This window comes from Lampetra planeri, chromosome 21, assembly GCF_965212315.1.
Source record: "Lampetra planeri chromosome 21, kcLamPlan1.2.h2, whole genome shotgun sequence".
In the NCBI taxonomy this organism is placed as follows: domain Eukaryota; kingdom Metazoa; phylum Chordata; class Hyperoartia; order Petromyzontiformes; family Petromyzontidae; genus Lampetra; species Lampetra planeri.
In genome coordinates, this window is record NC_136127.1 from 1085794 (window position 1) to 1101887 (window position 16094).

General features: G+C 42.5%; 1 protein-coding gene across 1 annotated transcript in view; it reads left to right on the plus strand.

Moving 5' to 3' along the window:
- Positions 1–808: 808 nt before the first annotated feature.
- ODAD2 (outer dynein arm docking complex subunit 2) overlaps positions 809–16094 on the plus strand; it is a 34435-nt gene continuing 19149 nt past the window's right edge. The window contains exons 1-9 of the mRNA XM_078603700.1: positions 809–1064; positions 1243–1482; positions 1934–2091; positions 2412–2607; positions 3588–3694; positions 5835–5971; positions 6607–6723; positions 9821–10029; positions 11948–12085. Of these exons, the coding sequence (XP_078459826.1) occupies positions 1256–1482; positions 1934–2091; positions 2412–2607; positions 3588–3694; positions 5835–5971; positions 6607–6723; positions 9821–10029; positions 11948–12085 (1289 nt within the window). The 5' untranslated portion in view covers positions 809–1064; positions 1243–1255. The remainder of the gene's footprint in view (positions 1065–1242; positions 1483–1933; positions 2092–2411; positions 2608–3587; positions 3695–5834; positions 5972–6606; positions 6724–9820; positions 10030–11947; positions 12086–16094) is intronic.

Consider the following 16094-nt stretch of genomic DNA (forward strand, 5'->3'; position numbering starts at 1 on the left):
TTATACGTTGTTACGGTCTGTTCTGGATGACCACAGTCGCACACTACCGGAGAGTTTTAAATTTTACAGTAGTTGCCGTTTAGGGTAGACAATGAGCTTTGTGGAAGTTCAAACCAAAGGGGTCTTCTGCGTTAGGTTTTTCACGTGATAAGCCACTTTGTTGAGCGGCAATCATTTGTGGCCAGGTCGCTTCTGAAAAAAACAAGTTAATACCTCAGTTGGCTTTGTCTGGTAGAATGGGGATGGTTTAGTTGTATTTGGATGTTTTTGGGTGATCTTTTTGGCTTTCATGTACTTTTTATTGTTTGTTGTTGTAACATTATTACATGCCCCTTACTGGACACCTGTGAAAAAAGAGCCTGACAGCCCATCGGATTCCTCCTCCAGTGAAGAACGTAATCAACCAGGTAGGGTGTTGACTTATGTTAGCCGACTCTCTGTGTTGTATTGCATTGTATTTCTAAGTTTACTAGGTTTGTTTTCTCATTCATTCGTACCTGATGATGATTGATTGTGTTGCAATCGAAACGTCGTATGGTATTATTAAATTTATTTTTCTTTCTACTTGACTTTACCGAAAGAACCGAAGAGTAAATATACTCTGATCCGTTTGACCTCCATTCAGCTCTCCGAGCTGACCCCCAAATAGGCTTCACTCGTCTCGGCCAATCAGAGGCGCCGGCCCGCACGCTGCGGGAGGCGTCTCCTCGTGCTCTCGCCCCCCCCGCCCCACTGCACACGCCCACCCCCCGCCGCGCTCGGCGTCTCCTCCCCCCCCACTGCGTCCGGCGTCTCCTCCCCCGGCAACGCTTTGACGCCGTCGCCATAGAGATGGCGCGGCGGCGACTCGCCGGCGAGAGGACGAGAGAGAGGTTCCTTGCCGACTCCAAGCGGGTTTCCTCTCCGTCCTCCCGGCTTCTCTCTCCCTCCTCCTCCTGCGACCTTCTTGCTCGCCTCCTTCCCCTCCAGCGAGGCGTCTCCAACACGCCGCTTGCTGCTGCTGCGAGCTGCGTGCAGTGCTAATACTGTACACGGCGAAGTTCCGTCTCAAGCGAAGCGCAGCCGTGAGGCGTCACACTCGACACGACACGTTTACACAACACGACTCGTATATCTCACTATCACTAGATAGTCTATCACACCCCTGCGTACATTTCACTATCACACTACAACATTGATAACACTGTGCATAGCGTTCACATACACACAGTACTGTTCTGTGTTGGGTATTTTTCTCAACAGGTGTCTCGCCAACATGGGGGTGTCGCTCTCTCGTGCGGCTCAGTGGACCTCCGGCAGCGCGAGAGGCAGGGTGACTTTAGAGCCCACACCAATGAATGAAGTCTTGCTCAACAGTATTGCAAACTATGCTGAGGAGTTCGGCAGCCTCCATACCCATGAGGCAGCACTCGAGTTTTATGAACCATTACAGTGGGAAACTTTGCTACAGCCTTCTGATTTTACACAAGACTACATTCCCAGGTACGGTTGATCGTCTTGACAGCTTCCTTAACAGTTTGTAAGGCTAACTCTTACCAATGATTATTTCCCCCATCATTTAAAATAGTGTCCTTAATTCATAATGTGTTTTAATACGTACCAACCGCCCATTACCACGTTTTCGTGTTAATGTTATGACATCCATAATATAGTTTTTTGGGTTAGATCGCGTAAATATAAATTTGTCGTTGAAACCCCCCACCACCCGACACAGCCAACTAGTAAGGGGTTGTCACGTAAACAGAACATGCCAATTCGCATTGACGAATTGTTTACGTGACAACCCTTACTAGTTGGCTCTGTCGGGTGGTAGTGGGTTTTAATGACACATTTATATATTTAAACGATCTAACCCAAAAATACCTCTATTATGGATATTGGTCGCGAAAGCCTACATGTTAAAATGCTATGACATGTTTGCACACACTGGCAGCGAGACAACGGTCGCATCCAAGGATACGAAACACGATGGACAGCCTCTCCTTTACCTCTCTGGGCAGACTGTCAGTGTGTCCAACTGGAACCACCTCTCTCGGTTACTGCAAGCTTCTGGGCAGCACAAGCTCAAGGAGGTGCAATCCTGCCTGGAAGGTAACCTATCGTATGCATTAATGTGTTAATTAATCTAATATTGCAGGTAATATCAGTCAGATTCAATGCAGTACACATATAAGTACAATATATAATGAAAGTGAAGTAATAAACCGTAGGTCATTCTTTCTACCCATGTGTCCTGCCCAAGCCCACTTTTACTTATACTTAATTTTACGTCTTTAATTCTGCATATTCTATCTAAAGAATGTACAAATTAAGATGACAAGGACATGTTGCATCACATTTGATGTTTCCGTAATGCACGGATGTGTGGATCTATCAAGTTTGATGGGTGATGTGTGTGTTTTATATTTCAGCTAACCGAGATCCAGTGACAAAGATACTTGGCAAAGGTTTTGCCACAGTGGAAGGGGAAGGCCCAGCGACATTGCATTTGCCAGAGAGGATAGGAGAAAAAGGGGACCCTGGAACAGAGATCAAGAAGAGGCTTCTGGTGCTGCTGCAGCAGTTTGACCTGCAGTTACTACAAAGCTGCCTGAAGCAAGTAGCCGAGTAAGAATGATAAGATTACAATTAATCCCATCAATGAAAGTTTTATTATACTCCAGCCAAGGATATGAATTCAACCATTGCTTCTGGAAACAAGCCTTTCTACTGTTGACATTAGCCTCAGGATAACAGTCTACTGTCCTTCATTGAATAGGCCCACATCTGATATGTGTCTTGGGAAAGAATATTCAATGGTATCACAAAGTCATCAAGTTCTTCACTTACATCCTGGACACGTAGCTAAGGTAGATTAACTTCAGATGTGCTGGCACTGATTGGCACAGGCTTATTTAACTAATACGATTCAATGGAAGTTGTAGTTGCATCAGAAGCCACCCTCACTAGAAGATGAAGCAGACAATTTTATTTTATTCATTGGGTACAGTTCTAAAAATAAAGACAAAAGGAGACATACAGGAGATAAGTGTATAAATACAAATTATTTGCAGTTACTAGAACTGGAATGCGAAGTAAAAAAGCAGTGGTCAGATGGAAAGATGTTGGGCCTGGATTGGCTTCTGTACCATGAATAAGGTCATAATACATTTTTTTTACTGCAATAATGTATTTAAAACCTTTTTGGGATACCAGCAATGATGCTCCAAAATTATTTGTTGTAACATCCTAAGCTGGATACTCTTGAAAAACTATCTTAAAGACCCAAAGATTCTTGTTTGGATGACATTACAAATAATTATAAATACAAAATAAAAACATGATGTCTAGGAAATGTATATGTCAAATCGTGCAATCACTATCAAAAGCTTATACAGTATTATTATTTGTGCAATTCAACCAATTTATCTTTTACCATTTATTTGGCACTGACGTCGCACATATTTAGATATTAAATATGTATGTACAGTAATTTAAACAATACTCCAGTTGTATTGTAATTTCTATCTAAATGGACTGTGTGAGTAAAGAGTACATGTGTTGTTCTTGTGCAGTAAATATGCTATTGTGCTTTCACGTGTTTGCAGAAAGGTATCGATGAGGCCTGAAGCAATAAACCATGAAGTGGAGCTTTTGCAGCCTTTGTCTGGGGACTCCACCAAATCCTTAATACGCAGCATACAACATATCTCAGGTATTGTAGGGATGAATATTTTCTGAATGTTAAATGTGGGACATGACAAGTCACATATCTCCTATATGTACTGCATGAATAAAACCATACACTGACATGCTTTTTGGGAAACCATTATTATCCACCAAATATGCGACAAAAGGAGAAGCATGGAAGTACATTGGGTTCATTTAGGGTAACACAAAACAAAAGGGGCGGTGTCATATTATGAACCGTGAACCAAACCATATTTTTCCCTTATGCTTTTGAGTTTATGTGTAATGTGAGGTTATATCCGGGTCGTTGACGGATTACAACTCGTCACGACGATTGGCTCTGCCGGTCCTGGTTCATAGCCAATGGGGGGAAGCCTAGGGGCATGGCCCTGACGTAATGGAAAGGTGACAGCTAGTTGTAGAGGATTGGTTCTGCTGGCTTTAGCCACAGCCAATGGATCGCGGATTTGCCATTTGCGGCTATTTTCAAGAATATAACCGCCGTGATGGGCAAGGTTTTTGGTATATATGTAGTGATTGTGTATGTCACTGTGGTGCTGGGCTTACGAAGCCATGGTGGATAATGTGTTGGCATTATGTATAGCCCGCTTACTGAGCGTAGTACCAGCCCTAGCGGGGCTTGGGTGAGCGCTGGTCAGCGCGGAGGCACCACATACAGTGTGCGGTGCGGGCTCCCGGTGAGGGAGCGAGAGGGAGTGTCAGCCAGCCAGGGTTACGTTGGGGCATGATACGTTGGTTGACCTGCCGACACATGACTGGATAATATTGGAGGGGGGCCACCGGTGGACGGGGGCCGCTGGGCAGTCACGTCGTATAAAAGAGCTCTCGTGAGCCTTCGGGAAAGAGCTCGAGAGATATAGGTGGGCGTGGCGCGGGGCGGAGCCAGCCCCAGCCAGGGTGGATATAACGGGGCCTCGTGAGGGGCTCGGGGTTCTTCGTGTTGCAGTGATGAAGATCCACGTCGGGTTAAAGAAGCCTCTTGCCACGCGGTGCGGGACCCAGCTTGTGGTCCGGGCCGGAATAGCGAACCATGTCTAGTTCTGCCGTAGCGTGGCTAGATGGGCATTCAACACCCAAATGTAGGTTGTGGTATGTTATGTTGAGTTAATGAAATAAATAGTGTTGCTCCAAAGACAACGTCTGCAACTCAGTTGGACTCACTACATATATGATAGTCATTTGTCTTTGGCTTATGCTACAGCTGGAGTGCAAGAGAGGCCCTTTAGAGCAGTGGTTCTCAACCTTTTGTTGGTTACTTGTACCTCCCCTTGTTGAATTTAGTTTGAACCGAGTACCCCCTTGCCTCACCCAACATGGCTGTGAGAAATAAATGTATAAATAATGGACATCAATATTTTAACCAATCGTCTATTTTGTGAGGTGTTCTGACGAGCTAGTAACTGCAAGCGAATAAAAATAATAAATTCAATGGACGCTCTGCAAGCATGACATCATTTGTTCGCACTTGCTGGCTAATCTTGGAAACCACATTGTTTACGATGAATGAGTTTGGAAAGTTATTTAATATCGTTCTAGGTTACCATATGGATTTATTTTTTGTTGTAGTTTTATATTAACATATTCATACATGATTATTCACCAATGACTCTCATGTATGATAATTTCACACATAAATCACCTCATGTACTCCCTAGGACATTGCCACATACCCCCAGGGGTCCGCATACCACTGGTTAATAACCACTGCTTTAGGGCGTACAGGTTTCCCTCTCTTTATGCGGTAGATGCGTTCCAACAAAAGGACACACAAAGCGAAACAGTACAAGACACAATGTTGTCCCTCGTCTGACTGCATAGCCACATGCAGGCCATATGTAATGTTAGGCAATCGAAAAAAACTATGATCTACAAAGATCATCCTTATCAACCATGTAAATGTTTTTTGCGTATATCAAGTTTATAGTTTATTTTTTTAAGCCGGGTGAGATTTGAAGAGACGGCCTAATTTGTAATATTGACCTTGGTCACCAAAATGACAAAAACAATGACATAAAAAACAGATAAAACAATTAAGCAAATCCGAGCAAAAACAACTAAGTATACATTATAGTGAAAACTACATTGATTTAATGTCTTGTACTCAAAATACCTTTCCTTCATGTCTTACGATAATGTGTTGCTAGATTATGTGTTCTCCAATGGGTGCCGGGCACCACCTTGGAGGCAAATTGAGGGAGACATCTGTTACTTGATGATCAAGCCCTGTGATACCGAGCTCTTGTCAGTCACGTGCAGCATGGGGGGAGTCTTTCTCAATGGGGTGAGTCTCGCATTTTATGCTCACGTGTTTGCCATAGTTGTCCGCTTATCAAGTAATTGCTTATAACCGTAGGCTGTGAAACCAAACATTTTTGGCAATATTACCGAAAGTACATTGAATAACACTTTACATATTTTACACGTAAACAACTTAACATGTTCGAGCGCATTGTATTATATATTGCAATTTTATGTTAAATAACGAGCTCTAAAGTATATAGTCTGGCCAAGCGGCTCAGCGGTACGGTGAGCGACTCACAATCGAAAGGCTTCGAATTCAGTTCCTGGTTGGGGGTTGACTCAGCCCGTACATTTTCTGGGTTCGATAAAATAGGTACGCATTTGTGGGGACATCAACTAAGGATAGGGGCAGTCAACACTCAATGTCCTCGTCCCCGACATAGGAATGTGGAATTTCCACCAATAGGCTCAGGCTGTAAACAGGGGAGATGCGCACTACCTCGACGCTCGTTTGAGCAGTAAATTACTGACTTTCACACGATATTCTTGAATTTAAAATACATGATTGATTTTGTTTAATTTACCAACCTGATCCAGCTAATTGTGCATTATGGGTAGCCTAGGTCTAACTACCAGTGGTATCATTGTACTTTAACACATGTTTGTCTTGTACAGGGGACTGAAAAGGATGGAGATGAAATTATCTACGAACGTAAAAGTGACATTTACACAGATCTAATTTCTCTGCTAAAGGAAAAGTCCCCAAAATTTGATGAGAACATCCAAAAAAAGGTAATTGTCTGTTATAAACATCATACACATTCTAACGTGCACTTTGTCAATAGACCTGACAACTCTGGTGAGTTGAGTCATCTCAGAATGTCCAGTAGGGGTGAGTCAGAATGTTACAACAACAAACATTACAAATAATGATAGTGCAAAAACTGAGAGGAGTGCAAACTATCAGGAAGGTAAGCAAGTCACTATAAATAAATAATACCTGTTTTCAAACACTAAATGGGGGATTTGGGTAAGGCAGTAAGACAACAACAGTCCGAGACCACACCAACACAACACAGTTGCACATTGAAATTGTACTATGGATATGTAGTGAGTTCAACTGAGTCGCAGACGTACTCTTTGGAGGCAACACATTTATTAACACCAACACACGGGGTAACTACTCTTTAACAGTAGAACAACCTATGGTGGTGACCACCAGGCTAACTATGCTAATTACAGCATAACTAGCTACAACGGACCGGACCACAGCTTGGGTCCCGGTCCACATGTTGGAGACTCTGTAGGACGTAGAACGTAGACGAAGGTTTCTTCAGGATGAACAACAGCGCCAGTCCCTCTGGGGGACCCGGCTTATATCCTCTGCAGCGTGGCCGGCTCCACCCCTGGCCACGACCACCTTTCAGAACCCTTTAGCAGGATCTCAACCCGAACCACGTGACCACCCCTAGCCCCCATCTGAGGCTCTTTGTCGACTTAACCAGTCATGTGTCCTCTTGGGTCAACCAGAGTGCCATGGCCTATATTAACCCCGTTCCTATGGCCGGCACTTCCACACCCTATCCTGTAGGTCTGGCACTGCATGCCAAGCGTGATGCCATCCAGCGCTATCACTGAGCGCTGGCCGAGCCCCTCTAGGGCCGGTACTACACCCACATCCTAGAGGTGTCCCCGATGTTAATACACCGCACGCCGTGCCTCTCTAGGGCCGGCATTACCCAGTAACATCCCGCAATGTCACTACAGATACATCAGTAACGATCAAATAAAAACATCACATTTGCAAATGTGGTTGTATCCAGCATTCATCTGCGACAAAATATATTTTTGAAGGAAGATTTAAAACGTTAATGGAAGAAATAAGGTTGTTCCAGAACGTTGGTACTACAATGGCACAGGCTTTGCTACCTATTCCAGTTCTTGTTTTTGGGATAGTTAAAAGGCAATTAGATGGACGTCTTAGGTTTCTTGAGTTTGACAATGGGGTTAAGGAATTAGCTAAGTATAGTGCATATTTTCCAATTAGGATTATATGGATATGGTGAGTTATTTATCGTGCATCCGGTGCAAATCGAAGAACAGAATGAATAAGCGAGTTTAGTCTGTTTAGTGATTCATTAGTAGCTGATCTGTAGGCAGTGTTTCAGTCGTCAAAAAGTGGTAGAAGTATATCTTCAAAAATTTTCAGCTGCAATGAATCGTAAAACAATATTTTTTTTCTGTATGAAACCCTATTTTTGATTTGACTCTTTTTGATATGTGATCAATATGGGGTTGGAATATTTTAAATCAATCAGTAAACCCAAATATTTGAAGCTGTTTGTTCAATTATTTTGTGAAACTGCAATTTTGTTTGAAAAAAATAGCATGATCTTTGTGTTTTTGGGGATTTAGGTGCAATTTTAGTAATAGCGATTGATATTTAATTATCAATTGTATACTTGAGTCATCTCCTTTATCATAAGTTGCAAAAGGTAGTTAACAATGCCAGTTTTACTTTCTGACAACCTTAGCTTGATCTTTTTAGGGAGGGGAAAGAGATTCCAGCTGTGTGTTCCGAACTGATGACATCCACGTCATAATTTTTTCTTCTGATTCCTTTCTGATGACGTACAAGTACTTAATCAGAATGGAATCGGAAGTCAAAGGCCATGCTGGAGGGCGTGTGGCACAGTTTGGCACCAGCTATAATAGAGTGCGGTCGTGTTGCTACAGTTCTCTACGGTGAGTACAATGGCTTTATCAACAGCGGCCCTATGCCTCTCTAAATTAACGTCACCCTAACCGCTTGCTCGTTCTGAGATTCAGCAGTGAATGGGACCCACCCTTCAACTTGCAGTCATCTCGGAATGGGAAAGGGTTAAGATGCGTTGGAGAAAACGTGACAAAGGACAGATAAGCCTGTGCTTGGCTCCTGTCTGAAATGTGCAGCGCAACTTTGACATATTTTCTCACCAGTGCTTTTTTCATCATGATTTCATATGATGTAAATTAGTTGACTAATATAATTATCTATGCATTGATATATTTGTATGCTTGCATTTGTATTACTTGATTAACTACAATTGTGGTGCAGATACATTTAAAAACTGGGATTTTGATTGTGATATTAACTAATTTTCATCACATTTTAAGCATGCAATGCCTGACAACATAGGCTACATTGTGTAATTACCTGTTTTAGTGGCTCAAAAGAAGTAGTGAATTATTGGATGACCATGTACAAACTAACACAGGTGAAATGAGATAGCGCCATCTAATGGGCGGCAAAGGGTAACCGCATGGCCACCACCGGGTAGTGGGTATCCAATCCCAAGCGGGGATATATCTGGGCCAAGTGTAATGGGCGGAGTCAAAGGGGAACGTCCTGGAACCATCGGGAAGGTTCCACGAGGGGGCGTGGCTAGAGGCGGAGCTTAGCTCCGCCGAGGGGAATATAAGCAGGGGCAGGGGAGAAGCCTCAAGTCCGGACCGCGTCACTGCAGAAGCCTCTCCTCGCCATCGACCACATGCCGGAACCCCAGCGAGGCTCGCCTCTCCTCCCGGCACGCCGCCAGCCAGCGGTGGGGAGTGAGAGAGAGGCGGGCCTCAACGGAGGAACAGAGAGAACGGCTCGTCCCCGGCCGTAGAGAGAAGGGAAACATACGGGGAGAGTGGGAGTGGGCTGTGCAAGAATTATATCAATAAAAGACGCCAGTCAAGACCGTCGTGGACGTCGTTTATTACACAGGGATGATCGTACTGTGTTGTGTGCATACATGTATTTAAGTTATGCTTTAGTCTACTGCATTAACCAGGATTCTCATCAATTTGCATTTTTATTCGATATACTGCTGCAAGAAACATTAAGTTGTATTGTTGTTTCTAGGACTGTGCTTTGCACATGGCCTCGCTGTCCTCTCAGCATGGGACCTCCCAAAAACGGAAAAAACACAAGAAAGAAGGAAACAACCATACAGTGACAAAATCCAAAGTGATTTATCCAGAAGCAGAGAAAAAAGCAGTACATGGGGCGATAAAGAACCACAAACCACAGCCTTCTCTAACATGGAAGAACTTGGGGCTTATCCAACCACCGTAAGTTTTAATTACTTAATCTTAAAGTACTTAACAGATTTTATATAATGTCCATCATTATTATCAGCCGTGTTATATCCACTGCAAGATGACAGCCTCGCCGAGTTTTCACCATATGTCATGATCTCGGAGTGCAACGATCTACCTTGCTCCTGTTTATGAGTCGATCTCATTGCGCCATCACCACGTCAGTTATATTTCTCCTTTAGCTGTCACACCTGTATTAGTCTCGACCATTGGCCGTCATCTCTTACAGCGATGGCTCCTGCTTAACGTTCTATACGATGTCTCTATTTCATGTGTTCCTTTTCTGCTTATTAGTATAATTCCCAGCATGCATCTCTCTATGCTTATTTACTTTTCAGTTTCTGTTCCAGTTTCTTTGTGAATGTCCGCGTTTCCACATGTCATAGCAGGTAATACACACTGATTAAAAACTTTCTTCTCTACGCACATTTTTTAGTTGTTTTACATTATCAAGAAAATCCTCCGCTTTTCAACACTTTGTGATCCCAATTCCCATTCAATAGTCCAACTTTGCTGCCTTCTCTATTAAGTGATTCTAGCATTTCCTGTAGTGTATTACCATTGCACACTATAATGACTATGCCATCAGCAAATCCGAGATGGTCAATGTTTTTTCCACAAATATGTATGTCTTTGCTTCTCCAATTAAATTTTTGGAAAATATCCTCATGTTACTGAATAACCTTGGTTATTTGTAATATGTATCTTGTTACTTTCTTCATGTAAACTTAAGTATTGCTGCTCCATTTCTATACAAAGTTTTTTTAAATGTGAGAGCTTGGATGACTGGATAAATTTCCACTGAGCCATAGTCTACAAAGGCTTAAACACTATGGTATTTCATATTCATTGGTCCTTACAAAATCTGGAATCTGATTGATAGCATGTGGTCAATGGTATAGACACCTTTCCTAAACTCTTATTGCGTATATGGTTGGTTTTTGTCAATTTTATTGTTTCTAAAAATATTCTGAAACAATTTGTATACATTCAAAAGGGGCCCAATGAGTCTCTAGTTATTCAATTAAACTTTCACCACCCTTTTTGAATAGACGAATTATTCCATGATTGAGGTATTTCATTGTTGTGTAAATAATGAACAGGATAGTGCATTGAAAGGAGGTGGCAAAGGTTAGAAAGCAAACAGTGAGCAAATCAGAAAACAACAAAGGGCACGTTGAGGCAGAGGAGAGATCTACAAAGAAATGGAGATGATATACTAACCATCAATAAACATAACTTGTAAAATGATCAGCATAAGAATGTAACATCCTTAGGGAGAAAGATTTAACCATAACTCATGATAGAGATAGCTTTATAAAACTAGTGTATACATATATGTGCAGCTCTGTAGCAAAATAACGTATACTATTTCATAGGAATCAGACCATTACTCAGATGAAGAGGATGAAGTTCGAGATGTCGCTCCTCAAGAAGTAAATGTTGCTCTTCGCAGTATGATAGAAGGGGAAAGCTACTGGACCAAAAGTGTAGTGTTCTTCATTACAGGCCCCACTGGTGGCCCCTGGTGTCCTTTAGTGCAGCCCCTGACATGCAGCCCCCGACAATACACAAATGTGAAAACACCCCCCCATCATCGTGCTCTCAAACCCCCAATGATTTCAAATGTGTGGCGGCACTCGCACCGATGATGTCTTTTCGGAAAAAGTGGCCCCCCTCTGAAAATTAGTGAAGAACACTCAGATAGTGTAACAGTGGACATCATCAAAGAAACGGGACCAGTTGCTTGTTCACATCATCTCTACATATTATTGTACTGCTGACATTGGGATTATAAGGTTTGCATTGAAGGGTTATTGTATTTATTTAACATGACTAATATGAACATGCTATTTCTCTATTTTGGTGTATGGTCTTATTGTAAATGAAGGGAAACTGTAAAGTCTGCCAAAACAAAGAATGACCAGCATAGCACAAGCCAACAGCAAGACAATGAAAAACTGGATCACGGGAAAAAGAGACACCCATCCACTGCCTCGCTAAGTAAACGGTGGCCTTCTCACAAGACGTGAGTGTGTTTCTAAGTTTATATTTTATCAGTACTTATGTAAGTATTCTAATTGTTCAACCGCTGTATATTTTCAGTGATTCTGATGACTGTATGTGTGGACGATTCACAGTGAAACTCCATTTATCTGGGGTTAAACGGCGGGGGGGGGGGGGTGAAAGAAGAAAAGGCAATAATACAGAAGGTGTTAAGATGTTCAAACACCCACATAGAAATCTGTTCTTATCAAGGCGCTCATTCATCGAGCTAAGAAAGTGTCAGATGGTGGCAGTCTGAGAAGTGAAATTCAACATGTTAAAGAAGTGCTGCAAATCAACGGCTACAATGATGCACAAATCAACAGGGCATTGAATACCAAAACCAAATCAAATAACAAGAGCATTGAAACTGCCCAAGTAATTAAAACGATCAAATACCGTACATTGCGGGAGTAACTTATAAACTAGCCAGATATTTGGAAAAACAAAACATCCGAGTCAGATTTGGCATGGTACACAAAATACAGAATTTAATATCTGGTACAAAAGATGTATTACCGAAGCTATCAACAGAAGGTGTGTACAGGATTAACAACACGTGTGGTGAATGTTATGTTGGGCAAACAGGACGAATGATCAGCACGAGATTAAATGAACATCATAGAAATATTAAATTATCCCAAATGCAACTGTCAGCAGTAGCAGAACACGCGTGCCAACAAGGACACTCAATTGATTTTGATAATGTTGAAGTTTTGTGCAAAACTAGCTACTACTGGTCAAGACTAATTAGAGAATCTATCGAAATTGAAAGAAATCAAAATAACTTTAACGTTTGGATAGCTACCGTCTTAGTGCTGCGTGGAAGCGAATCATCAAGTAAGACATTATTTAAATGCATGCCTACAAAGGGCAGCATACTTCAATAGGGATTACCGTTGGTAGGGCTATTTTAATAAACACAATAGACCGGAAGGACAAGTTCAAAGGGCTCGCATAATGCACATGCATAATGTACGTTGCCTCAGTAATCCCCCCCCTCCAACATTGTGCAAGAGCACAGAAGGGTAGTCAACACATCTACGCCTCTATATAAGGAACGAAACAGTAAGACTTCTCCACAAATCTGGCTATCACCTGATGAAGCTAGTTGTAATTACTGGCGAAACGTCGTATTGTTTGTAAATGTTGTGACTTGGCTAGTGACGAATTGGCATGTTCTGTTTACGTGACAACCCTTACTAGTTGGTTGTGTCAGGTGGTGGCGGGTTTTAACGACACATTTATATACTCTTTGGTTCTTTTGGTAAAGTCACGTAGGTAGAAAAAATAATAGATCACGACGTTTCGATCGCCACACAAGCAATCGTCTTCAGGTGGAAGAAAGAAGCAGGCTGCTGAAACAAGTCATTATTTACTCTTTGGTTCTTTCGGTAAAGTCACGTAGGTAGAAAATAATAGATCATGATGTTTCGATCGCAACACAAGCGACCGTCATCAGGTGGAACAGGACCTTCTTAATGATGGCAGCTATACCAAATCAACAGAGATCCCACCAACCGCCTAGCCACAAAAACCAACAATATCATCACTAATTCGACATCTCTAATAGATTCGACCAAGCAGCGCTCTCTAAAACCTTCGGCTGCTAGACCACCCAGATTTTATGGCCTTCCAAAGATCCACAAAGATGGTACCCCGCTCCGTCCTATCATCTCCACCATTAACTCACCCACCTACAAACTGGCCCGATTTCTGTCTGAGACTCTGCTTCCCTTCATGGGCAAGACCATCTCAGCTGTACTTAACTCAGCTCACTTTTTTCTCTAATCAAGGACATCTCACTGTCTCCAGATGATTTACTTGTCAGTTTCGATGTAGTCTCCCTGTTCACCAAGGTACCTGTACCTGACACCATTGCAATCTTTGAAGACTTGGTCCAACAGGGACTGAATCCAGATGTACCAACATTGGTAAGGCACTGCCTTACCAACACTTACTGCACCTGGAATGGTACATTCTACAAACAAAATGAGGGTACCCCAATGGGTTTTCCCTTATCACTAGTGGTAACTAATGTTTTCATGGAGAAATTTGAGACAGATGCCATCCAGACATCCACCCTACGTCTTTCCTTGTGGAAGAGATACGTAGATGACACGTTCGTCATCTGGCTACGTGGCCTGCCAGCACTGAACCAATTTCTCAAACACATCAATTTCATACACCCATCTACAAAATTCACCATGGAAGTGGAAAAGGATGGCAAGCTACCATTCCTGGATGTTTTGATCGAGAAAAGACCTGATGGCTCGTTGGGGCACTCTGTTTCCAGGAAAGCCACCCACACGGATGCCTATCTAAAGCCTGACTCCCACCACCATCCAGCCCAGAAGAATTCCCTCATCAAAACACTCCACCATAGGGCCCGTTGCATCTCCGACCAGTATCACCTAGCCAGTGAGCTGGAGCACGTACACCAAGCCCTCAGGATGAATGGATATTCTGACCGTATAATCCGCAAAGCTGTCTCCCCAGCCATGGGGAGACAATCATCTGAGGATCCAACCGAAACCATCACTTTGCCATACATAGCAGGGGTTACCAAAATAATTTCCAAAATCTTAAACAAACACAACATCCAGGTTCGTTTCAATACAGTACACAAAATCCGTGATTTGATCCCTTCTGTGAAGGATGTGATTACTGACATGCAATACCTGGGTGTCTACAAACTGAGTTGTGGCTGCGGCAGCAGTTACATCGGGGAAACGAAATGACATGTCTCAGACCGCGTTCGCAAACACAAGGCAGATCTGAAACACGGATCAATACCTCTGCCATTGCTGATCATTGTTTTAATGCTGCGGGCTCACACAAAATTGTTTTTTTCCAAGACAAAGGTACTCTGCAAACCCACCGGCTATTATCAGAGATTTGTTCATGAAGCCATCCAGATATATAAACATAGACACAACTTCAACCGTGAAGATGGGTACAAACTGAACAATCATTGGAAGGACGTTATTAACCAGATAGAGTCTTAACTGACTGTGATGTTTCCATCCTACCTGCCTATGTCAACTGTTATTTCCGACTCTCTTAGTACATCACCAGGTCAAATATCTGTGAGGCGGCCCAGCCACAGGAGGATCCCTGCCACCTCTGGTGGCTGGGACTACCTCACATTGACATGCTATAATCTCTCACATTTACATTTACGTACAAATTTCTTCTCTAGCTCCACCCACTTACCATTGGGTTGTGCCCACCAAAATCCTATATAAACTCTTGTTGCAGCAGCTCTTTCTCCTATGTCAGCAGTTATCCTGCTGTATCTGTTCCACCTGATGACGGTCGCTTGTGTTGCGATTGAAACGTCGTGATCTATAAGCAACATTTCAGGCAAATTCCTCAATGTATGTTCTATGAAGAAGGGCCATTGCCCGAAACGTCACTTATATATTTTCCCTTTAAAGGCCACAGTGTTATTTATCAATGAGTCAAGTTTACTTCTAGATTTGAAGCCAGATTTGCTGATGCAGCAAATCTGGCTGTGAAGGTCCCACCTGATGACGGAGACTTGTGTTGCCTCCGAAACGTCGTGATTTTATTATTTTATTTTATTTTTATTAATTTTAATTTCATTTTTTACCTACGTGACTTTATCGAAAGAACTAAGAGTATCAAGTTTACTTTTTGATTCATTATAATTTTGTCGGCGAGAGGGTCTTACACATCCTAAGTATTGACAAGCACACCTGGGAATTTTATGCTCATGACTAATGTGGAGCTGTGCCCCTTATGGAGCTTAGTTACTGTGGTCGGCAATGCAGTCCGCAGTGTTTTGGTTTACATTTTATTCGTTTATTTTGTTTAATTCCAGTAACCTTTACAGCTTACCTTCAATTTCGTTCATTACTGGAATGTCGCCTTCGAGAGGTTTTTGTTCTGTTTGTTAACTGTTGATACCAGCTGCAATAACTGACCCAGTTGCTGAGAGCTGTGCTTTGTTAATTGCTGTCTTCAAT